At 48.7% G+C, this 25,333-nt stretch overlaps 1 protein-coding gene across 1 annotated transcript in view; it reads left to right on the top strand.

Annotated features, from left to right (window-relative positions):
- Positions 1-25,279, top strand: part of ZHX3 (zinc fingers and homeoboxes 3) — a 46,122-nt gene extending 20,843 nt beyond the window's left edge. The window contains 3 exon segments of the mRNA XM_032705021.1: positions 15,450-16,182; positions 16,184-18,389; positions 19,776-25,279. Of these exon segments, the coding sequence (XP_032560912.1) occupies positions 15,610-16,182; positions 16,184-18,389; positions 19,776-19,786 (2,790 nt within the window). The 5' untranslated portion in view covers positions 15,450-15,609 and the 3' untranslated portion in view covers positions 19,787-25,279.
- Positions 25,280-25,333: the final 54 nt, after the last annotated feature.

A 25,333-nucleotide genomic window follows, 5' to 3' on the forward strand; every position in this document is an offset into this window, starting at 1 on the left:
GCTGCTCAGATTCAGTTTTCTGATTGCCTTTGCATCCCTTTCCCTCATCCCTCCTTTGCTACTCCTCTTCCTTACTGACCTGTTTGCTCAGGACATGTATACACTATCAGTGTGACAAATTAAATTGCTTGTACTCAGAAAGATGAGGCCACTGGATGCCTAAATGCTGTGTGAACTTCTTGGCTGGACCCACACTAGCAGTTTTGACTCCCCCTGCATTGTATTTCATGAAAGGCAAATTCCATTCTGTGTGGCCCTTTCCAAACCTATTGCCCAACACTTTCACTATTTGTCATCAGCTGAAAATGATCTGAGCGCTGCAGATATCCACAGATGTGGTTTGATTGTCTGTTGTGTGGTCATCCTGTGTCAGGAGGTTTGGGTTTGCTGTTCCTCTTCTCCCCGTGCCGGAGGTCGGCGGGGTTTGGGATGTGCAGTGGTTCTGCAGCCTGGGCTCTGCTATTCCTCTGGGCAAGGTGAGCTGTCCCCCTGGAAGGCATCGGGGTATGTGGGGAGGGAGACTCCCAGGAGCAGCCAGGCTGGATGCTGCCAAGATGCCTCCAACCATCCCTGCCTGGCAAAGGTGCCCTGGGGCATGGAAGGCTCCAGCAAAGGCTGTGTCTGGCCTCTGTGAAGGGACTGGGGAATGCTGAGAGATGCTTAGACAGGTTTTCTTTGGGAAGGGAAAACAACTGTGCCCGTGGCCTGTGAAAGCCTGGGTAAAGTCCTTTTGGTTGTTTTGTAGCAACACACACTGATGGCCCCATCAGGTTCAAGGAGAGGCTTTTGAATGTCTGGCTCAGTGCTCGGGCTGCAATATTCTGTTTCATCAGAGGTATTTATGAATGAGGATACAAATGCAAGGTGAAATTGTGAGTCCTCACTCACTGGAGGCCACCCTTCAAAACAAAGTGATTCACTGCAGAGAAAAAACCACCTTCTTATCTGCCAGCTTGATCTGGAGCCTTGTGAGCACTTTGGTGGTTCAGCTGTCTGCAGCTCTGGGGGGTTGTCTGTTCCAGCACACCGAGCATGCTACAGGTTTTATTTTATTTCCAAAACAGCCCTTTGAACGTCTTAGGCTGGAAGGGAAACTCATAATGATTCCCTGTGCCAGTATAATTCAATGTAATCTCTTGGCAGTGCAAAATGGGAGGGTTTCTGATTAAAGGTGACCCATTAAGGGGTGATTTCTGATAACAAACTAGACTGGGGACGCACAAGCTCTGAGTTCAATTACTTGCTTTGCTCTAAGCTTCCTGTGACCTTGGGTGAGTTATTTAAAATTGCTCTGTGCCTCATTTCCCTTTCTGTGACACACTGGTAACAGCATTTCCCTTCCAGCCAGGAGCTGTGTCAGTGGGAAGGTGCTCCCTACCCTTTTCTGTAGCTGGTGTGTGAAGAACATGGATGGAGTAGAAAGCATGACCATCTCCTGGGCCTTTTTCTGTTCTCCTGGGAAAAACAGAACAGGATAATCCATTTAAATGGTTTTACAGGTGCCCAGAAGATATGTGCCATGAGAGCCCGGGGCTCCCAGCATAGCTGCACTAGCAAGATGATTGCTCCTTGTGTGAGAAGCTTTCCTTAGGATTTCTCTGTATTTCCCTCTGGTCTCATAGCTGGGTTAACTGTCTTGTGCAGGCTGTTGAGAAGCAGCAGAGTGTAAATTTGGGCTAGGTCCTTCATCATCAGTGTTAATATTTTGTATGAATTTTTTATCACCTGTGCAAGAGGCATGGCCCAGCAGTTGGAAAAATCCATCCCTTTTGGACAGAAGCTTTACTTTCATCTCTGTTCTGCTCCTCCCAAAAATCAAAACCCTTTTTTCTTCAAGGTATCCTGAGTTATTGGCTGATCTACTGGGTGGGATGCTGTGAGGCTGGACAGCTTGGCAGCATGTGCTCTCCAGGGCAGGGTGACAGGCTGGGACTGCTTCTGGATCAGGGATTGTAAATCTCAGGCTGCAGGTGGGTCTGTTGGCTGTTCCCTCAGACTCTGCCTCTATCTGGGAACCCTCCTGGAGTAAAACCATCTTGAACAGCAGGCCTGACATTGGTAAAAGGGAAGAAATTGAAATTCTCAGTGTAGAGGATGTGGTATCTTCAAGCTGTTAACCACCTTCTTTTCCCCTTTCATGGTTCGTGTGATTCTCATGCTGGGACAACACATGTTTAAGGCTGTGCACTTTCCCCAAGTTGGGATGAGGAGAAGATTCCAATGAGAAAGAGGCTGGCAGCAATTTCCTAATGTAGCTGAACCCTAGTGAATGGTTTCAGAACACCGATGTGCTCGGGGGGACAGCAAGTGGTGCCTTGCTCAGTGTAACCTGAATATCCCACAAGCAAGGAGCTGCTGTCCCATGGGATCTTGCCTAGGATGGCAGCTTGAGTCATTTAGAAGGTGAGGGTATCTCCTTCACCAGCACCTGCCACGTGGTGATGAGCCTCATGCCCGATTTTAGAAGTGGGGAGAGGATGAAGGGTACAGATAGGAGCAGCTGGCCCTGAATTTTGGGTGCTGCCCCTGTGATTGCTGCTTGCTTTTGATATGAAAGGGTATGGTGTAGAAGAACCCCAAACAGTGGCAGTGTAGCTCCCCAGTGCCCTACTACAGTGGCAGTGTAGCTCCCCAGTGCTTTGAACAGTGCTGCAAACCACTTTCCCAGCTGTCTCTGGGAGGCACGTACAGTGTTACTGCAGGAATCCATGGAGAGTTCCCTTAGCAGACCCTCCTGCTCGCTGCTCTGCCTGATCCCGGTCACTCTGGAAGCAGCTCCACACAGGGACTCGTGTGGTTGATCTGAAGAGTGTTGCCCTTGAGGTGTTTCTCTGCAGAGCTGCCCTGTCTGCTCCTGACATGATGAGGGATGAATCCTGCAGGCTGTGAGTGCTGTGTCCCCTGGCTCCCGATGCTGGAGGCATCCATTCCCTGCAGCCTCCATTCCCTGCAGCCTTTGCCAGTGGGTGATCACGGGCTCGTGTAGGGAGGGAGTTCCCTCTGTCCTGAGCTTTATCCAGCATGACACGCTGTCATCTTGGTGCAGTATCATTAAGATGCTTCCAAGTCTGCTCACTCCTAGCCCAAGGAAGAAAGCAGGTGCCTGGAGGACCATGTTCTCTTAACCTGACTGCAAGAAATGAACTGCTGGCCTAGAAATGAAAGGCTCCATCATGCCATTACCAGTCTGTCATCCCCATTCCTGTGTTTGCAGGCTGCCTGCTGACACAGCATAAATGTCATTTTTACCTTTCAGTCCCCTGTGCTGACTCCTGCAGTTTAGTTTATCCTGCTGTTTTCTTAGTTCTACGAAACAGAGTTAATAATGTTGCTGTGCCCTTCACCCTAATGATGATGATGAACGTTTTAGACTGGTGTAATGAGACCACCCTTCATTTCTTTCTGAAAAAGGAGGAGGAAGTCTGTCTCTCTGAGGTTATAACATAGGCTGTGATGCCTTTAGTGGTGTAAACCAGGAATATATTTCTGTTGTTCATGGCATACTTTGCAATGAGAACTTTTCCATGTTCAGTTGAAGGGCTGGGAAATTTTAAATTCCTGACAGATTTTCTCCAAAGGCTTCAGGTTAAATCAGCTCTAATGAAATGACAGTTTTCATGTGGCAAACTGATTTATTTTTTTTAATTGACTCATTTCATTCCCTTGTTTCCATGGAAGGATGTTGTTCCCATCCCACACCCCGTCCCGTGTAAGTCACGCAATTTTTTGTGAGGGGTGGGATGGTTTCAAGAGGGCAAAATGCAGCAGGCAGCTCTCCTGTAAGCAATGTAATGATAGAAAACAGGCACAAATCCTTTCTCTATTTTCTCCCATCACTCCCCTTTGTCACCTGTCTGCAGGTCTGGATTTGAACAAATAAAGCAGCTATTCGTAAACTCTGCTGCAGGACTGCCCTGAGCAGGCAGTGAGTGGGGAGGTGGTAGCAAGTCTCTTTGCTCTTGTATGAACATATAAAATATTTAGAAAACTCATCTAATATGGTTATTGAAGATGTAGTAGTAGCTTCACACCTGGCTGCACGATTGCCTCGGGTTGTCATTTCTACGGGTGTATTTTTGAAGCCTGTGGGCAAGACCTGAAGATAGGTTTGATATGGCTTGGCAGTAACAGGCATAATGGCAGCAATTTGCATAATGATAGTAATTTCCTTCCTATATCTTAGATTTGGTTTATAAGACCATGCTGCAATGTGACTTACAGTTTTAAGTGTTTGTCTCTGTTGGCAGTTGGCAATGTATTAGCTGTGACTCTTTACAGAAATAAGTGTTCAGTGTTGGAGCTAAATTGAATAATATGGTGGTGGTTGTGTCTTAATCTTCCAAATAGCTCTCTTTAAGTTTGCTACATTGATGTCTGAAAGGCTTAAAAATAATAAACTCCATTGTGCAGAGCTTTGAATACAGAGTGGAGGCTTAGTAATTGCTGGCAGTTCATGGGTAGACTCGCTGAAACATGGCAAGGGGGCAATTCTCCCAGCATGCCTGAATTTTTTGAAAGGATCTCCTTGTGTCGAGGCCTCATGATCCACAAATTGATGAGGACATCAATATTTGGAATTAAGGCTTGCGGGAGACCTCAGTCCGAAACCCCAAACCCTTTAATTGGGCTGTCATATCACTTTAAAACACCTTCTGTCTTCCTCCTCTGTCTGCTGGGAGCTGTTTCCATCCCCAGCTGCTGGGCAGGGTGAGTGGATTGGGCTCATCTTCCAGCTAGCAAGAAGCTCTGCTGGCTGGTTGTCAGCAGAGAGCTGAGGTCCTGAGCCCTCATCTGCAATAGGAAGGTGACAGCCCAACTCCCAATCTTCTGCTTCTTATAGGAAGGGGGAAAAAACCCAAATATGTGGTGGTTTGTTAATTTTTTTAATGCATTCCTGGGGAATCGAGTGTCAAAGGGAAAGCTCTGAAAGCAGGGATGTGGCTTTGCTGATTTTTCTCAGATGTCTATGTTCCCCTGCATCCTTGTGAATGAATTTTTAAATGAGGAGTTGCAGAAGGCAGCTGAGGAAAAAGCTGGGTGGACCAGCAGGCATGATTTAAAAAAAAAAAAAACAAACCACAAAAAAAAAAGGAGAGGGAAAGGAGGAGAACGTGATTTGTTTATCACAACTGAACTTGAAACTAATTTTAAATGTCTGTCTTCTGAGAGTAAGGAAATTCCTTTAGCTTCCAGCAGTAAATAACTGGGATGCTTTCAGCTCACAGCTGACCTACAGAGGATGGTGAGTTTTCAACTAAAAAAATAATTGACTCTCCAGTAAGGACAAATCCATACCAAGTGTCACTGAACAGCTGGAGGAAGAGAGAAGTCCTGACTCTAGCACGGTTCATATCACAAATAACCCTTGAACTTTGTTCTGTGTCTCTGCTTGCTGTCCAGAGTGTCTTGTCAAATGGTTTTGAACAAATATAGTTCCAAACCAGAGAGCAAATGACCTGGATTGTGTCTGGCTGGCAGGTGCATGAGCCGGATGCCCAGATCTTATCCACAGAGATCTCAAGTCCCAGATCCATTTTGTCTTACTATCAATCCTAAAAGACATGGTGAGCATTTCAGAGGAAAGGGAGAAGGTTGTCCTGTGGGAGCTCTTGGGGTTCAGTGAAAGAGGATTCGGTGGTAGGGATGATGCTCTTCCTGGCAACTGACTGCTGGGGGATCTCATGCTGGCTGGGGTGAGGAGGACTTCTCAAACTCAGCTTCTCCTCAGGCACATCTCAGCAAAGGGTTTGGCTGGTAGGATGCTGAGCTCTGTTAATGGTCTGTCCTTCTCTATGCCAACAGGGCCTGTCCTGTCCAGTCCAGTCCAGCTGGGACTTCTGGAAGTCTGTCACTTATGTAGGTACTAAAAAGGAACTGAACTCTTGAAAACTGGTGTTCCAGCTGAAGGAGCTGAACACTTGCCAGTCTGACCATATGCCTCTGAAGTCCTTGTGGTTCAACGCTTTAGTCCAGGGCATTGTCTATTTAAGGCAATGGAAGGAAACCATGTACCACTCTTGCAGAGTAGGTATGTGGACTGTAAGCATCAGGACCAAATGGTAGTTCTAGAATTAGATGGTGTCCCTAATTTCCCTCTTCAGTTTTAAGTGGATGCAGCATTCTTCACTTACAGCCTCAACTGTTGTGTTGCATTGTTGTATGGGGTTGAACATCTGCCCCTTGCAGCCACAAACGTGGCTGTGTTCCAGTGGTGGGTGGTTTCTTTCTATTCAGGGATCCTCTGAGGCCTGGAAAAGCTTGAGTATTAGGCATGACATAGTGATAACTATTAGAGATCCCCTTAGCTCCCTCCTTCCAACATCTGCAAGGCCAGAGTTGGCCATCTTGGTTTGTCCATGTACATAGAGCAGAAAGGCCCAGACCTTACCAGCTGCTACTGCTGACCAGGGAGTGGGGCCTCACCAAGAACCTGTCCATCCCATGCCAAAAACATTTGTGGTCTCAGCCTGTAGCAGAGGAGAGGGAAGAGCTATCATCAGCTCCCTCAGGAGGGCTGTGTTACTGGGACCACTGTGCTGGGGTCCTTCCCCTCTCAGCACCCTGGCTTGGGATGCTCATCCTCCATCCAGCAGCTCCTCTCTAGCTGTGCTGTCCTGCAGCGTGGCAGGGGATGGAGCAGGCAGAGCAGCCGTGGCACCAGCAGACCTCGGCAGGAGCACCTGGAAACATTGAAGATGGTTGGGATGGTAGAGCAGAACTGGAGAGGGGCAAGGTGCCTGTCTGGAACAGGTCTCTCAGCCCAGTGTTTCTTTCCTGCAGCATTGTTCCAGTGATTGACTGGAGCTGGCTTGGCAAAAGCCTTTTGAATATTCATTTGGCTGACGGGAGAGGAGAGTACTGTTGCTCCTTGAAATCAGCTTGGGGAGGGGGAAGCAAATAAGACTGCCTTTTTCTCGGTACTAGTGCTACTTGAACTCTCTCAAATGCCTGCTTCACAGGGATAAATGATTGCAGAGGCCTCAGCGTACCTAACAAGCCTGCTCTTGTAAAGCAAAAATTATAGTGCCTGCATACTTGCCATCCTCATTCAAAAGCCCATTCCTCATTAATATCACTTTATACATATTATTGCAGCTCAAAATGCCATTTCTGTTCTCCCCACCCATTTCCTTGTCTGGCTGTGACATACAGGAACTACACCCAGTGCTTGACTCGCCTCTCCTGACCTTTTGTAACTTGGCTCCAAACTCCTTTTTTTGGGTCTTTTGCAAAACACTGTCAGAAGGGAAAAATCCTTTGTTAAAACACAGCCAACTCCTGCCTCAACGTGGAACAGTTTGTTCTGCTGAAAGAATGAGCCAGTTCAGTGAGCAGAAAAACATTGCCATAAACCAGCGGGCTCAATAAGCTGCAAAAGCCATCGGCTGCGCGCAAGGTCTGAAAGGATGACTCTGAAGCAGGATCCGTGGGGATGGAAAAAAATAATCCACGATCCCAACCTGCCAAACGCCGTTTCTTTGCGTTCAGACCAAGTATTTTGCAGTTGTCTTTTTGGTTATAGCAACTGTACGTGGGGGAATGGGAGCTGATGCCGAGCCAGAACGTAACGCAGCTCTCGAAGCTGCGTATTGCAAAAGGGCACGGGGGATGAAGTAATCCAAAAATGCTCAGCTGGGAAGGGGCTGCAGCACTCCTAGTCGTCAGACTGTGCTGCAGATGATCAGTTCCAAGCGCCTCTGGTACTGTTTAGTAGCTTGGTTTAGTCCTTCCCACCCACATCTTGTTTTAAAGCTCTGGACACTCTTTATTTCCCTGGAATTGCTGCGGGTCTGTCCCTTACGTGGCCGCTCGGGTAGCTGGTGACCAGCCTGGCTTCAGCAAGCGTTTCTTCGTTCCACAAGGGACTTGGATGCTCGGTGAGAAACCTATGTGACAGGCTTTTGGGTTAGTGGCTCTGCAGCGGGATTGTTTTGGTGCTGGTCTAAAAGCTGACACTGGTTTTCTTTTAACAGTAAATGTTGTGCTGGCATTCAGAGCTATAGTTCCTGAACTTGGGGTGATGGCTCCCAAGTAGGGAGCTGGATGTGCAAACCTGGAGGTGGGGTTGTGAGCAGAAGGGTGGGCTCCGAGGCTTCCCCCAGAATGCCTCCTCGGGACGGGACAGGCTGCAGCAGCACTGGGAGCACGGCGGGTGCTCTGGTGCCATCGGGTGCTCACACCCACGAGCTCCTCACCAGCTCGGCCAGGCGCTCCCTGGAGTATCCTTGTCAGAAATTTGACATGGACTAAGAGCTACCTCTGGTTCTTATTCATTACTCTGAGATCCCCGATAGATTTTTGGCTTGGAGCCAGTTCAGCAATTTCAGATAATAAAACTTCGAAGAAGTAGATTTTAGGTGTAACATTCCCCTTTTCACTCGCATTCCTGAAGGCTGCTTCTGCCAAAGCTGGTCTTGCCCTACCTAAGTGGTGATGCTTGGTAATAAGCTCTAAGGGGGGGATTGCAGAGCGTGTGGCACATCCGAAGGTGGTGTGGCAGGATATTGGTGACCTGTGAGGGGCTGTTTGAGAGGCCTGTGATCAAACTGAAGTGGCAAACAGAGCCCTAGCAATGCAAGCAAAGAGAGAACCTCCTAGAGAAAGCACAAGGGACTGAAATGGGACCTCCTGTGTGTTTTAAGCATGACCATACTGTTCTGCTCAGGCACAAACCGACCCACTGGCATTCCCTAGCTGAGTGTGAGGTGATGGGAGACCTGGATATGGATGAGCTGAGGGAGTTCTTGAAGCTCCATTAATGCTTTGTGGTGAGCTGCTGGTAGTGCTAACCTTGGAGCTGGTTCTGTCGAGACGTGATTATCTGTCTGCTGGACCTTTTCCTTTGGGGGAATGCCAGGAATGTTTTGCAACATGGATAAAATGTGAGGATTGAAGCTATGGAGGTGGGTCCCTGGGATGCTGGGACTGTGAACTCTGCTAAGGTAGTGTAACACGGAGTAAATCTGTAATGAAGCCTCTATGCCAAAAGAGATTATTACTTTTTTGGAAGATGTTAATGGTGTGATTGCATAACGTTTATTTTGTGCTCAATCAAATGGATGAGGGCAGAGGAAAAGGAGTGAATTAATGTTAGTGATGTTCAAACAGAAGCACGCAAAGCTCCAAGGGCTGATCAGTGGTTTTGTTTGGATGTGTGTCGTGGTGGTTGTTTTTTATTCCTCACATTCTCCTGAAATACAGCACACAGGCTTGTCTCTAAGGGGGGCACATTGCCAATAGTCTAAAGGTTATATTATCCCAGTGACCTATTTTTATACTGTAATCGCGTTCTCTTTCAGCCAGCCCTTTCTAACCTTCCATCTTGCTCAGTTTTGTGCTGGTCTGGGAAAAAAAAAAGGCAGAGATAACTACCATTAGTCCCCGAGTGCTGAGGCAACCTCTGCCCAGGTACCAACACACAGGTGAGGTGCTGCTGTTAGAGGAGCACGAAAGCAATCCAGAATGGGAACAGCTTGAAAATGGGTGACAACTTGAGACAGGAGCTGAGGAGCACTGTGGGGCAGGGGAGAGAGGGCTTCTCTTAAAGGCAGATTTTAAATGGAGAAGTCCAGCAGTTTGGAGAAGGGTGAAATTTTAATGAATAGCTCTGTTTAACTGGCCTAAATGGAAAAGACGCTTTTCTGCTCTAGGCCTGCCAAGGAACAGAGAATGAATTCGATTGTTCGGTCAACCGGCTTCCACTGCATTTAGACTGTACCCGCGGTTTCGAAGCCAGGCTTAAGCTACAAAGCACCCTGACCAGTTGGTATAAAGAGAAATTGTTCCTTAGTACAAATGTTGACTGTGGTGCTGCTTGAAGCTCAAAACTGCTGAAATTTGTGCGTGCGTTTGTACATTTGTGCAGCACAAAATAATAAGATGTGGCGAGGCTTTTCTTGGCTGTGTGGCCCCTTCGGGGTTGTGGTTATTGTATTGCTGGTGGCTCTCCTGGTCCGTGTTGAGATCACCTGGGCTTTGAGTGCCTGCAGGGGTAGTGTGGTACTGATCTGTTCTGGAGGGGGAAATCTCGTTGATGGGAACTTTCAGTCCTGTATAGGGTTAAACCCCAAAAGAATTGAGTGTGTCATGAATTCGGTCTGGATTATGAACCAGGCTCTGGGTGACAGATGCTACCTCCAGGTGCCAGCCCTGGGTGAGGGCTGGAGATGTGTGCTGGGAGCTGGGGTGATGCTCTGCTGCTGGCATTTTTAGGCTGCTGGAGATGTTCCCATCCTGTGACTTCCTCCCAGCTGCAGACTTTGCAGAGATATTCAGGGAGGATGCTGGACTCCAGCTAGCAGGGATGCACAGCCACAGGCTGGGAACAGAGGAGCTCAGCCCTGCCAAATCTTGCCTTTTGTTCTCTGTCAGAGAGCTGTGCTGGCCCAGCTAAAAGAGAGGTCCCATCCACACCTTGGAAGTTTCTGTGGAGAGGTGTTCTGTTCCCTCTGTGTCTGTCTGTGCTGAATCACAGGGATGGGGCCCCCACCGGGCGTGTTTTGGCAATAAATTAATCAAACTGGTGAAGCTCCTACATGACTTCTCATGAACAGACTCCAAATGGAGGATGAATGTTAGTGCCCAGCCAAAGAGGAAGAGTCCCAGGCCTGCCATGGCTGGCAGCAGGGTGACCATGGAGCTGTTTTTCCTTCCCTCCCCAGCACCCTAGTAAATGCACCCAGTGCTGCCCAGGGCAAACTGAGTGTCTGCCAGGCTGGGGACCTGCTGTGACACACAGTGGGCTGCTTGCTGCTGGGAAGGGGAAGGCGGCTCAACCCTCTGGTCTGGTTGCTGCAGAGAACATCCAGTTGCTGGTGTTGGCCACAGGAATAATTTATTTAATGGTCTTGCTAATTACAGTGGGAGTTGGGAAGTCATCTGTGGAATTCCCAAAGACAGCCCTGCATCTTCTGGGCCTGGCTGGAAGTAGAGCCTGAAGGGGAGAGACAAAAACTCAGAAACACCAACTTTTTTTTTCCTCCTTTGATTTTTTTCGTCTTCCCCCCCCATATGATGCTATCAGCTGGGACCTGCAGAGTTTCAGCTTGAAAACAAACCGCTTTTATTTAAAGTGCCAATATTGTGCTTGGCTCCATATGAGACAGAAACATCAACTTTGTCTCTGACCTGGGGAGCGTGTCTGCCTGCTTAGCAGGCACTGAAAGTGTTGAGAAAACTGTTATTTTACTTCTATTTTGGTGTTGATTTTTTAAAAAAATATGATTTTTCATTAATTTCATTTTATTTTAATGGAGCATTCACTCTTCAGCAGAGCACCAGAGCCTGCAGAGCACGGAGCCATCTCCTGTGTCTGCATGGAGCCTTGTCCCTGCTGTCAGCCTGGGCACACAGGAGCTGCCTGGGCTGGGGGTAGAGGAGGGCAGCTGTCCTGGCATCCCTGTACCTGGGAGGTGGGACTGGATCTGCTGTGTCCTGGCTGGTGATGCTGCCTGGTGGGTTTTCTGGTTGTTGTTTCTAGGCGAGGTTTGCAAAAGGTCACAAAAATTAATCTTCTAACTGGGGACCTTGGCACTGCGAGGAAGGAATGTTTTGCATTAACAACCTAACTCGTTAATTCAGTGAAACATTTAAAACCAAACCAGTTATATCCAGCCAAGCTGGAAAAAGCTGAAAGTTCATACTCAGCAGTGCAGATTTCGAAACCTCCCTTTGTTAATCTCTGCAGAAGTAAATTTTCTGCAATTGCAAAGCTCACTGTGACCAGTCTGGGCATTGTTTCCCTCAGTGGAGGCAAAGCTGCTCTGCAGAGGGTTGGTGGTGTGTACCTGGAGCTGCCCATGAGGATGGGAGGGCTCTTGTGTTGGGAGGAAAGAGGGTTTTTTTGGGGAGCATTACAGGAGGGGGTTGATCATACCAGTGCTGTAGGTTTAGGACTGTCTCTGGCAGAAGTGCTGTGTTGTTCTCATGGATTGGGATGATGGATTTCACAGCTTCCATCTTCCTTCTCTGGTGTGATTTTCTGAATTGCATGTGGCCAAAATAGCCTTTGGTCCACCTTTCCTTCCAGCATCAGTTTCTCGGTGAGCATCACAGAGAATTGGTTTAACTCTGCTTTAAGTCAGCCTTCCCTCAAATTTCCAACAGCAGTGACAGGTTTAGGTGCGCTGCTCATTTGCTCTGCCTACTCTGCTACCTCACCATGAAATTAGCAGGTATAAATGAAATAAGAACTATGCATTTAAGTACAATCCCTCTGTCTTCCTGGCTGCCAGGTAGCTCTTCCATTCAGCTAATGGCTCATTGCTCCAGTTAATCATAAATAGTACATAGGAAATGGAGTTCTTCACTCGTGGCTGTGCAGATGGGTCTGAGGCATCTGCAGTGGTAGTTTATGTACTGAGATCAGTTGTAAAGATGTTTTTCAACTGATTAATTTTACTCCCATTAATTTACCCTATCCATTAAAACAGTCTCACTTATTTTAATGGTGAAGAAATAGGTGAATTATCAATTCTGTTACGTATTAGCAGTGTATTAAAGTATTAAGTGCATTCCAGAAGGTGAGCAGTGAATAAAACACACTCCCAACATGTGGTTATGCAACTGTTCCATGGAAATGAAATGGACGAACAGTACACTTGATTAATTTTTTTTTTCTCCAGTAAATTGCCACTGTGATTCACTTCCAGCTAAATTTGCAATCTGTGTTCTCAGGTGGCATTAATATTGGAGCCCCGCAGGAGAGCTGCGGTGGCTGGGGCTGCTTTGATTGCATTTTTAAGGAAAGTTGTTGGAGGGAGCACAGGGCTTGATGCAAATGTGCTGGTAAATGAAATGCAGAGCTTTTAGGTTCTCTGTAGGTGGGTCAGGCCGTTCACATTTACTCAAAATAATGGCAGTGGAGTGCTCGGGAGAGGCACTTTGTTAACGGGGCACAATGGGGGTCTTTGTGTATCGCTGGTGCCCTGTATCAAATTTACTCTGCTGACAGATAAAAATCATCTTTTTTGATGTCTGGTGACTCCATAAACACTGGGTAAGATCGGTCTGGGACTCGAGCTGTCTCAGTAATGGAGACTGTGGAACTGGATCTCTATCTGGAGTTTGCTTGAAAGGAAAAAGCTTGCAGAGGGCCCAGCAGCCTCTCCCTGTGTCAAAGCTGCAGGATAAAACGAAATAAGAATTCTCTTTTACCATTGCTTTCCTGACATGGAACTTCTCTCAGCTGTATTTTGCAGCTTTCAGACTGGTCTTATTGTTTTTTCCTTAATTGACTCGGCTTGGAAAGGTCATTGCACCCTGCTAGACTGTGTAATATTTAACTTAGCATCAAAAATGAGGATCTCAGGATTGGTGTCAAATGGATGCTGTTCCCCTCTGAATAGCACAGCCCATTCATAGTCATCCAAGTATTCCACTTGCTAATGCTAATGGATAACTTTCTGGCCCTCTGCAGAGGGAAGGACTAACCACAGGAAGGTGGGATGAGAGCAGCATAAAGCAGGTATTGAGACATGCAGTCCTCGCTGTCTAAATCCAGCTCACAGCTTTAATACCTGTTTTATTTATAGACATTTTTTAAAAAGTTTTAATTTCTAGCCCTTCACAGAGCTTTAGCATAGCAAGCAGTCTTTTCTGATGCCAAGTTCAGTGATGACTAACACTATTTACAGGACTGTTTTGTAATCTCAGATCAGCCCACGTTGACGGGAAGTTGCGTTTTCCCATCAGTCTTTCAAATGGTGCTGGAGAGTTGCTGAGGCCAGAGCTGGCCATCCACGCTCTCCCATTTGGAGAAAATGATGCCAGCTTTCAGAACAATTTAAAAAAAAAAATCCACTAAAGTTGAGGAGGTCAAATTGTACTTCCTCCGCTTGATTTTCTTTTTTTTTTTCCATGAGGACCTTTCATTCCTCTGTTCTAAAAACTACTGACAAAACTAAGCACAGGAGGTATTGCATAAGCACCACCAAGTCAGTTGCCCGATCTGCATTTCTCAGTGCATGAGATCAGCTCCAAATATCTGATCTGAGAAAGCTACTGGTACACAACTGGTGTAACTGATAGGAGTTACCTCTGTGAGTCATCTCCTAGGATGGTAAGTAATTTTTTTTTTTTTTAAGTTCAAGTTTTTATGAGTGTTTTTATAAAGCTCTGTTACTGTAAATCCCAGAAAAATCTGGCACAGAGTCTTTGTAGTATGAATCAGTGTGTCCATGTGCTTCCAAGTGACCTTGCAGTCTGGAAAAATACTGTTTTATCCCTCTGTTTAAGAGAGAAAAAAAAAGTGGAGTTGCTGTAGAAAAGGTTGACAGAGGGGTGTCACCAGGCAAGTGATTCCTGGTGCCAGCTACAGCAGCTTTACTGCCCTTGGGTCATGATCTCAGGCACAGAGCATTCTCTGTGCACACATAGCGGCTACATCAGGCCAGGAGTAAGGTCATGGCTAATGCCCCAGCCAGCCCTGGCCTTCCACAGGCTGGAGCAGTTTGGGATCTGCTTTGGTTAGTTTCAGGGAAAAAAGAAGACCAAACAAAAACAAAAGAGAAAATATTATTCCTTTTCTGTTTGTTTGTTTGTTTGGGGTTTTGTTTGTTTTTTAAATGTATCAAATCTCTGGTCACCCCAAGCACAGCAAGAGGGGCTTGCCTTAACAAGGAATTACACTTTCTTAGGGAATATCCCCAGTGCATTGAGTGGTGTGAGTGCCAAAAGCTGCAGAGGTGGTGGGAGGGGAAGGCTGGGAGCCAGGAACATTGTGATGCTGCCCTTGAGTTTTGGAGCCTCTACCTTCTCTTGCAGCTCCAAATGAAGACTCACAGATGCTGTTGAAACAGTAATGAAGTGTGCACAGGGTGGGCAGGGAATCTCCCAAATGCTTTGCAGGCTTGCTGAGCAGGGAGAGCTAAAATACATGTTCCAGTGTGCAGCCCCCTTGCTCCCTGCAGCAGAGCTCTGGTGTCTGCAGGCAGAGGCTCTTGGCACGGGCACAGTGCTTTGAGCTGGCGAGAAACTTCCCGACGGGATGGGTGGAAAATGCTGATTTTGAAGAAATTGAAGTGTTCTGTTGAGAATGTGTGGATTTTTCATTAGATTCTTCTGATGGGCAGCTTTTCCAGGTGCCCTTGCCTGGTATCACCTCCTGTGTGGGGCTGAGCTGGGACCCTGGGCACACAAGGAGCCTGGGCACTGCTCTCCCTGCCAAAACACCAAAGATGGGTCATGACAGGGCAGGGTGAGCAGAAAATTCAGTGGTTTTCCTCCTCAAATGAGAATTTGATGTGGGCTGTAAAAGAGGCATGTTTGTTTTTAAACAGGTAATTCACAGGCTGTAGGTGTGAAAATACAGTAAATCCAAGGTCAAGTTAAATTTTTCAAGCAAAAGGGGCTGAAAAATGATTTATTGAGGGAAACAGTTAAATATCAGGACAGTTGTGCTTTGTCAAATGCCAGAGGAACTAACCCCTTCTCCCTCTCCTTGTCCTCAGGTTCAGTGGCAAATATGAACATTTGTCAACATTTGACAACAGCTCCTTCTGGCATCATGAATCTGCTGGAATCTGGACCGCAGAGCACTTGCAATAGCGCTTTTTAAATTCGAGTTTAATTTAAATGAAAAAAAAATAATCATCTGGATCAATCGTTGTGATGGCTAGCAAAAGGAAATCCACAACTCCCTGCATGATACCAGTGAAAACACTGGTGCTTCAGGAGACCGAGCAGGACGCTGTGGAAGATGATCATGAAGGAACACAGCAAGAGGCTCCCGTGGAAGGGCCGGCAGCGAGCGATGCTGGTGCCAGTAACAGCAGCAGTGGAGCTTTGTCCAACGGGCACCGCGGTGCTGCCGACAGCGACACTTACATCTGCAAGTCTTGCGACTTTGGATCCCAGGACGTTCATCAGTTCTTCGGGCACTTGGACTCTGAGCACTCGGACTTCGGCAAAGACCCCGCGTTCGCGTGTGTGCCGTGCGGCTTCCTGGCCAACAGCCACGAGGGGCTCTCGCACCACAACGCGGAGTCGCACGGCGGCGAGACGGGCTTTGTCTGGAGGGTGGCCAAGCAGGACGGCCGTACCACCGTGGAGCAGAGTCTCTGTGAGGCCACAGGCAGCCACGACCTCCCGGGAGAGGCTCCTGAAGAAGGGGCAGATGGCCAGTCTGAAATCATCATTACCAAAACCCCCATCATGAAGATAATGAAAGGTAAACCCGAGGCCAAAAAAAATCCACACGCTGAAGGAGAGTGTGTCAAGTCAGTTGGGCGGTGAGTCAGAGGTGAAGGATGGGGAGCATTCGTTCCCAAATGGGTCCGTGCCAGTCAGTCAGCCCACTGCAAGTTCAGCAAAGTCATCCCACATAGTGAATGGCTCCATCATAGGAAATGTGCCCGTTCTGCAGGCAGGGGTTGCACAACTTGTGTCGCTGCAGCAGCAACCCCCATTGCATCAGCAGCTGCCTACATCCAAGTCCCTTCCCAAGGTGATGATTCCCCTGAGCAGCATTCCAACGTACAATGCCGCCATGGACTCCAACAGCTTCCTGAAAAACTCTTTCCACAAGTTTCCCTATCCCACCAAAGCTGAGCTCTGCTACTTGACTGTGGTGACCAAGTACCCAGAAGAGCAGCTGAAGATCTGGTTCACTGCGCAGAGGCTGAAGCAGGGCATCAGCTGGTCACCAGAAGAGATCGAAGATGCCAGGAAGAAGATGTTCAACACTGTTATTCAGTCCGTGCCACAACCCACCATTACAGTTTTGAACACCCCGCTGGTTGCAAATCCCGGGAGTGTCCCCCATCTTATCCAGGCAACGTTACCAGGCCATGTGGTGGGGCAGCCAGAGGGGACGGGGGGGCTGCTGGTCACGCAGCCCATCATGGCAAATGGGTTGAAGGGCACCAGCTCCTCCTTCACCTTGGCGGTGACTTCTGTCCCCAAGCCGCAGCCGGCGGCGCAGCACAGCACCGTGAGCTCCAGCAGCGCCTCGGGGGTGAAGGTGGTCAACAGCGCCCAGTCACTGCTCACCGCCTGCCCTGCCATCTCCTCACAGACCTTCCTGGATCCCAATGTCTACAAAAACAAGAAGTCCCACGAGCAGCTCTCAGCTCTTAAAGGCAGCTTCTGCAGAAACCAGTTCCCCGGTCAGGCTGAGGTGGAACGGCTGACAAAGATCACGGGCTTGTCCACCAAGGAGATCCGAAAATGGTTCAGCGACAGGAGGTACCACTACAGGAACGTGAGAGGCGGCCGGGCCGTCTTCCCTGGAGACAGTGCTCTTGATTCCCTGCCCGAAATCACCTTCGATGTCCCGCCCAGAGGAGCTGAGCTGAGCCCTGCGGCAGCGGCGGCGGCCACGCCGACCCCTCAGCACCCGCCGCGACGGCAGTCGTGGCACCAGGCGCCCGACTTCACCCCAACCAAATACAAGGAGCGGGCACCAGAGCAGCTGAAGGCCCTGGAGAGCAGTTTTGCCCAAAATCCTCTTCCTGCAGAGGAAGAGGTGAACCGCCTGAGGGGGGAAACGAAGATGACACGGAGGGAGATCGACAGCTGGTTCTCGGAGAGGAGGAAGAAGAAGGTGGCGGAGGAAAACAAGAAAGTGGAAGAGGCGACTCAGCAGGAAGAGGAGGAGGCGGAGAATGGCGGCGGGGAAGGGGAGGACTCCTCGGATGAGCAGAGGGCTGCGAGTGAAAACGGCTCAGTCGACGCCTCCGGCAACAACGCGAACTCGGCAGAGCGGAAGGTGAGTCCCATCAAAATCAACCTGAAGAACCTGCGAGTGACCGAGTCCAACGGCAAAAACGAGGCACCGGGGACCGGCGCAAACGAGAAGGGGGAAGGCAGCTCCAGCCGGCCGCCCACCCCTCCCAAAACCAAACTGAACTTCAAAAAAACGGCCCAGCAGCGGCATCTGCTGAAGCAAATGTTCGTGCAGACCCAGCGTCCCACGAACCAGGAGTATGACGCCATCGTGTCCCAGACGGGCCTGCCGCGGGCCGAGGTCATTCGCTGGTTCGGGGACAGCCGGTACGGCTACAAGAACGGGCAGCTCAAGTGGTATGAGAACTACCGGCGGGGGGTCTTCCCCCCAGGGCTGGTGGAGGTCAGCCCTGCCAGCAGGGAGGTGCTGGAGGACTACTACGAGAAGCACAAGGGGCTGCGGGAGGAGGACGTGCCCGGCCTGTGCGAGCGCTCCCGCCTCGGCGCCCAGCAGCTCAAGGTGTGGTTTGCCATGAAGGCAGAGGAGGAAGGCAGGGGCTCTGGCTCGGAGGAGGCCTGTGCCGGCAGGGCCGCGGGGAGCCGCAAAGGGCCGAGCGAAGCCGGCGCGGAGGCGTCGGAGAGCAGCGAGGCATGGGAGCCGGTCGGCCCGGAGGGCAGCGCAGGGACCCCGGATGCCCCCGGCCCGCCGCCCGCCACGCGGCTGGGTAAGGCCCCTGCATGGGCAGGGCTGGCTCCGTGAGGGAATGGGGTGGCCGTGGGGCACTGGGCCTCTCCTACTTGGGAAACAGGCTTCAGGGAAGGGTTCAGTGTTTGAGATTTAACTGAGGAAGTGGTGAGGAACTCTCCTGTGAAAGAAGGGGGGAAAGGAAGGAGGATGAGGAGGGTCAGGTGGGGGTGACATAAGTGCCACGGCCTGTCTGCCCCTTTTCTGCCTCGGTCGCTGGATGCTGACACCGCTCAGAAACCAAATCCTGGCTTTATCTCAAGCCTAAGTAAAACAGCAGGAGTGTCCGGTCCTTTTACCTGCCCTGTGGGAAAGTGGCCCATGGATTTATGAAGGGGATAGGTATTTGGGAAGGAAGGGGTCTGGCTACTTGTCCCATGCCACTAGCTCCTTCCATACCCCCACCTGGGCTTGGGCAGCAGACAGAACTCGTACTTGCCCTTCCCTCTCCCGCTGCCAACTCCTCAGGTGTGAGCATCCTTGTTGGCATGGAGCAAGGCTCGGGTAGTGAAGGTGGAGGGTGCAAGAGGGGACAGGACATGGAGGACTGGTGCTCCCAGCTGCTGGCCCTACCCCTTCTCCAGGATCACTTTTGGAAGGCGTGTGTGTGGAGGAGAGGTGCTTTCCAAGCCCTCTGTGGTCTCTAGGTAGTGCAGCTGGGGGCCATTTCCTTCCTGGCAAGGTTCTCACCAGATGGGGATGGCCAAGGACTGGCCCCATCCCACCATGGTCCACACATGCAGCCGCTTGCTGGTCAGTTGGGATCTTCTCTGGCCTCACTGCCTTGCTTTGAGGCTCTGCCATGGCCGCAGGCCTTAGAAAAAAATTTGTAAAAATCAGGTAAAATTCATTGCTTCCCTTCTCCATCTAATTTGGAGGAGGTGGATTGTGGGTTTGGGAGGGCCCTGTCCTTCCTGCAGCTGCTGGGTCTGGCTGTGCATCACCACCCCATGTGCTTTGCTGGGAAGCTGTGGGTTTGGGGACAGGTGGTGGGCCAGCTTTTGTACCTGTGCCAGGGAGGTGCCCCTGCAAGCACCCTCTGGGCATGGCTTTATGCCACCCAGAGTGAGGTGGTCCCGTCGCCCCTCATGGCACAGAGGCAGGAGATGCTCGGCAAGGGTGTGCACAGCTTTGGGCTGCTGCAGGCTGCATCCCTCCTTAGCCCTGCCAGCTCCACTTCCACAGGATTTTGTGTTTCCTGCCCCATCAGGGTGGGGCTGTCCTTCTCTGCAGCTGACTCTGTCAAGGCTCCCAATTTTGCCCATCCCGAGGCACATCTGCCCCCCTTCCTCTCCACCCAGCATCCCACCTGGGTTGCAGGCCCTTGCAGCGGGCTGGAGCATCTGACACCTCTGTTCTTTTTCAGAAACAGAGTGAACTGAGACCACCAGCCCTGGAGGATCCACTCTTACCCTCGAGAAGAAATTTGTGATCTTTAAGCAACCCATGGGCCGGCCTGATCCAAACCTGGGGAGCAGGACGTGGTGACGAAGCACTGCCATAAATGAGACCTTTGGGCACAGCACACGAGACAGCACGTGCACAGACTGGCCCTCGGTGCCGAGCTCTCGTGGCCCAGCCGGGGACTCGGCCGAGGGCTGCCCGAGGCGGGGGCTCGGCTCGCACCCGGGAAATAGGATGCTCCTGTTTGCTTTCCAGTGACAGACTTTCAGATTTCATATTCATATACCGATGCCTACAGCTGCCTATACAAGCATAACGAATCTCAGACATTGTGTATACAAGGTCGTTGCTTAGATATGGACTATCATGGCATAGTACTTGTTTCTTGTTTCTTTTTTTTTTTTTTCATCTGTCCGTTAAGGTGTTTGTTCTCTAAAGGTTGGCATGGCTGCATATATCCTCTCTGCCCCTTCTGGTCCTGGCAGTGAAGGGCTTTGTGGGCAAACAAGTGTGTGTGTTAGGAGAGGGATCTGAGAAGAAAACTGCCAGTCTTGAATTTAAGTTGAGCAAGATTCTTAATCCCTACAGATGAGGTTAGAGTCAGCCTTGTTCTGATAAATAGCAGGTTCCCAGACCCAGGCAGCCCAGGAGTTTAATGTCATTTTGTCCCTTGCTGGCTAGAACACTTTCCCCTGTGTTCCTGGAGACTGACTGTAGCGGGCTATTAAATCTCCAAGTCTCTCTTTAATCACTGAGAACTAGCACATAATAATTTTTGCATCCTGACCTGGAATCCTTTTCATTGTTCAGAGAGAACAGGCTGTTCTTCAGAGAACAAACACAGGGAATCGCAGCGTGGTTGTGAGTGGTTCAAGTCATTTTTGTCTCCAAGGGATGGTGAAGCAGCGGCTCTGCTGCAGTCAGGAAGTTTCCTTCTTGCAGCCCTACATGGCAGATCCTCCTGGAGCACTGCTGGTGACTTCAAGTGTTTGTTCCAGTGTTTTGTTTTTTTTTTTTTTTTTTTCCCTTTTTCCAGGCCATGTGCAATGTTTCTGGCAAAATAGCAAAATAAATTTCCCAGTTAACCTGCCTGCTGCCTGGTACCTGTACATTTTTAATGTGTGTTGTCCTGGGTGGTTGCTGTGTGATGCAACTGCTTGAAGGTTTTGGGTTTTTTTTTAAATATTCTTTGCTAATAGAAAACAAGGCCTAGAAGGGAAACTCTTGAGCTGGATAGTCCAGCCAAATGCTGTGTCAGACCATTCTGTCACAAACTAATCAAATCCCAGCTCCAAATTGGTTCCATGTCTTGCCTTCACTTTTGCTCTTGGAAGGCTCTTCCAGAACTTCACTGCCTTTGAGTGGTTAGAAACTTTATTTAAATTTCTAGTTTGAATTAATTCGTGGCTGGTTCATTGCTGGTTTGTTTTGGAGCCAACATTGTCCTTTAACTTAAATAGTTTTGGTGTTTATCCGCTGATGTATTTATGGAGAGTAGTCATAGCTCCTTATTTTTGCCAAGCCAACTCAGCCAAGCTTTTTCAGTAGAAGTTTTTTATTTAGTGAGAGCTTTTTAATGTGGGAGACGTTATTGTTAGTGGTAAATGATATTTATTAGGAGGGTGGGTAGCAAACCCTGAAGGATCGGATCCAGAGATTTACAAAAAATCTGGTTTAAAAACAAAAAAGCTCTTTCAGAACCTCTTCCAAAGATGGTGTCTGATTTCTACCTTTAATTGCCCTTGCTTTTGCAATTCTTTCTTCGTCCCCTCTTTGAGGCTGCCTTGCTCAGCTGCTGGAAGGGGCTGTATCTGCTCAGTGCTTTGGCAGAGGGGCTTCCCCTTGCCCGGCAGGACGTGCTGGGTGCCTGTGCCTGAGTTCGTGGGGCTCCCTGGCACACAGGGGATGATCCCCGTGGCCAAGTGTGACCATCTGCTTCAGATGGAGGTGACCTGCACCCCAGAGAGCCGGGGTGATGTTTTGGATGCACCCACTCGCACTGTGCCCATCCCATAGCAGTGAGATGGACCATCCCCACCGTGCTCTGAGCAGGGCTGGCACCGACCCAGAGCATCCTGCTGTGGCACCAGGCTCCCTAAATGTCTCTTTAGAAGCACTACCGATGGTCATGGCATGGTTGGAGGTGTGACCAGCAGCCATCCCACCTTGGCTCCGTGTTGGCTCATCCCCACTGCTCCCCTTGGGGGTGGCTGCACTGCCAGAGCCCCAGGGGTTCACCTTCACGGGTGCAATCCTGCACACCCTAAAATATCACAGGTGATGGGAGAATCTGGCTGGGGCTAGAGCTGGAAAGCAGATCTGTGAGTCGTGTGGCCTGAGATAGGGGGTGTATGTGCAGTGCCACCTTCAGAGAACAAATACAGGTAGGTCAATTTACTCTGTAGTGTCTATGTACATGCAGGTTTATTTAAGTACACATATATACAGTTCAGATATGCCATTGATTCTTTATTGCATTAAGATGTACATTAAAAATGTACACTTTTACTAACTACTTGCTATATAAATATGTTGGAAGTGTAGTTTGCCCATTCAAGGTGATTTTCTGTGGGATTTTTGGTGTACACTTAAAGGCCTATGGCTAATTGGAAGAGTGATTCCCCACTCCATCTACAGAAATGCTTAAGGACTATGGTATGAACTGGTCCCTTCAAACCACGTTTCCATGCGCTAGCTGAAATATTTTGCACTTGGATTATATTCAACCAGTTTTCCAGAAAAATTGAAAAGAAATCTTGTGAGCTAGAGGGAGAATTTCCCGGTGTACACAGAAAAAACAGCCTTGAGGGTTGGAAGCTGCTGAGGTTTTTGAGCTTTGTCTCCATGCATTCATACAAGCACAGCAGGAGTTTTCTTTCTTTTGGGTCAAAGGAATTTTAAAAAGTGGTTCCATGCAGACTCCCCTTGGACGTGGCGACGGGGCTGGCAAAGGCCACTGCGTGGGGAGGGTGAGATTTAGAGACAAAAAAAAGTCAAAAAGTGATCGAGTTCCCTTTCTACTCCTACATTCCTTGTTATCTGCATTTTTTAGTTGACTTGAAATCTCCATAAAAGTATAAGCTGAAGATTTTTGAGGGTTTAGCTCTGTGGTCCCCTGTTTCTCTGTTGAGAAGGAGAAGCAGGTGCCATCTCCAGACAGACTCGGGTTTTGGTGCAGGACATTGGAAATGTGTTTGCATCCAAAACTGAAAGGAAAAATTGAGAGGTGGCTTGACAGTCCCAGCAGCAGCTCTTGTGGTGTTAAGAGGAAGTGTCACCACAGTTCTACACAGTGTGTGAATATTTATCATCATCTAATCAAAGATGACTATCTTGACTTGAAAGGAGGGGTGTAAGATCGAGGTGATGTAGCCAGCATCAGTAAGGAAGGGAAATTATATTCTCCACCTCCATCGGCTCTGTCTGAGCTCGGGCTTGGCAGGCACAGCAATAACCATCATTTTTAATCCATGTGAATCTTGTTACTTATGTCTCTGAGACTGCTTAGATTAAGGGCACAATCCAATTGCTTAATAACCCGAAACCCTGATTTGTGCCAGCCTTAAACATGGCTCTGTGTTTCATTTGGGTACCTTATTTTTCAGGTCCATAATTAGCATCCTGGAAATCATTCTTTTTTTTATTATTTTTTTTTTTTAAAGCAGGACACTAAACCAGCCATAATCTGCAGGCTCCTATTTCCACTTGCCTGAGAGGTGAGTGCTGATGGACACCAGGCCTGCTTCTGGTGGGAGGATGGGCACAGGTGCTTGGAGGTATTTAGTGTGCCTTCATGTCCCCTCCCTGCCAAGGATTTGTGTTGGTCACCATTAGAAGCAACCAGCAAAAGCAGCAGCTGAAACCCTTTACCTGGCTGGGGGATGCTCTCGCTGGAGCTGCAAGATACCTGCTTGGTTAATTTTTGCTAAGTGTCCCTTGACTGTTCAGGAGAAGAAGGAAACTGTAGAAGGCAAGTTTTACATTTAGGCTTTTGTGGTTTTTTTGTTTTGTTTTTTTTTAAATTGAAAAGCAACAGTTTGATCACATGGAGGAGTGTTGTATTCTGTCTTCCCTGCAGCCCCTCTCTCTTAGGGATGTAACAGAGACAACCTGACTGGAAGCTGGATCACTGGGAATCAGAAGAGAGAGATGATTTTCAGCACTTAGGCACAAATTACAGTGTCGACAATATTTCAAATACTTGTAAACTTCTGTCTCCAGTTACCCTGATAACTTTGGCTTTGCTCTTTTCAAATTGATCAGGGGCCTGATGTGATTCAGCTCACCTGCAACCACTGGTGTCAAGACCCAGCTGATCCCCAAAACAGCAGGGAAGATTAGGCAACACTTCACATGGAGAGGGATGAGGCACTTGCAGGCTCTCCCTTTTTTTTTTTTTAAATTGGGAGGTTTAGTTTCTGCTCAATGTTTTACTGGCAGTGGTTCTGCCAGGAGTGCTGGATTGGCATCACAAACTTTAGGGCAAACCAAGGGAGCTCTGTTACCTAAGCAGTGAATTTTTATTTTTTTTTTAAATTTTGGGTTTTCTGGTTATTGCCCAAGTGCTCTGTTTGCTGACATTGGCCATATTTTGATGGCACAATTAAAGCCCCTTTTTACCTGCACTGATGGAGGGCAGTGTTAGGAGGACTCTTGCTTACTGGTGCTAGTGAGGGTTGGGCTAGGAATCCATGGCATAGAAAACTTCTAGCTAAAATTGCACTTTCTCTCTGCCCCATCTGGCTCGTGGTGGTGTTATGGGTACGTGGCTATGATTCCCCTTGCACATACTAACATTGCACTAAAAGAGAGACTTTGGGAACAGCGTGTTGATCACTTTGTTTCTCAGCAGACCACAAAGTCAGCCTAATGGGGTCTTTTTTTTTTTTTTTTTTTTTTAATTATTGTTATTTAGAAATCACGCTGGTGCTGAATGACCTGGAATTTTTGCTTGGATTTATCCAAAGGAAAATGTAATTGTAGCTGCAATGGGACCTTTCATAAGGGTGGCCTTGCAGTGAGGGAGCAGAGCGAGGGCTCTGCTGTGTAAACCGTCTTTGTACTGGGGAGGTGTGGGGGGTTCCAGTGGGGTTGTTACTGTGTTTTTTTTTCAAGACCACAATTTTAAATGGTCACCTTGGCAATCGTGTGAAACAGGAAATAGTTTTTACTTTTGGTAAAGGTTTTAAAGAGGGAAAAAAAAAAGTGAAGCTGCCTGTGATTGTGGGCTGTAGCTGTTATTAGGGCTAGGGTAGCTTGTACCTGCTATGGACTTTACCTGCTCTTATTCTGAGGGCAAGAACTCCCTGTAGCAACAATGCCACTTCTGAGAAGTGAATGGCAAGTTTCCCTTCCTTTTGTATATGTGGATGTGAGGGTGGGCGAGGGGAAGAGCTTGCTTGTACAGTTTGTTGAAATGAAACCAGACATTTTTGGTTGTTCCTAAATAAAGAGCATAAAAGACAAGCGTGAGTTGACTGGTGCTTGCACTGGGGTCTGGGGAGGCCCGTGGTGATGCCC

The sequence above is a fragment of the Chiroxiphia lanceolata genome, chromosome 17 (genome assembly GCF_009829145.1).
Source record: "Chiroxiphia lanceolata isolate bChiLan1 chromosome 17, bChiLan1.pri, whole genome shotgun sequence".
Taxonomy (NCBI): Eukaryota; Metazoa; Chordata; class Aves; order Passeriformes; family Pipridae; genus Chiroxiphia; species Chiroxiphia lanceolata.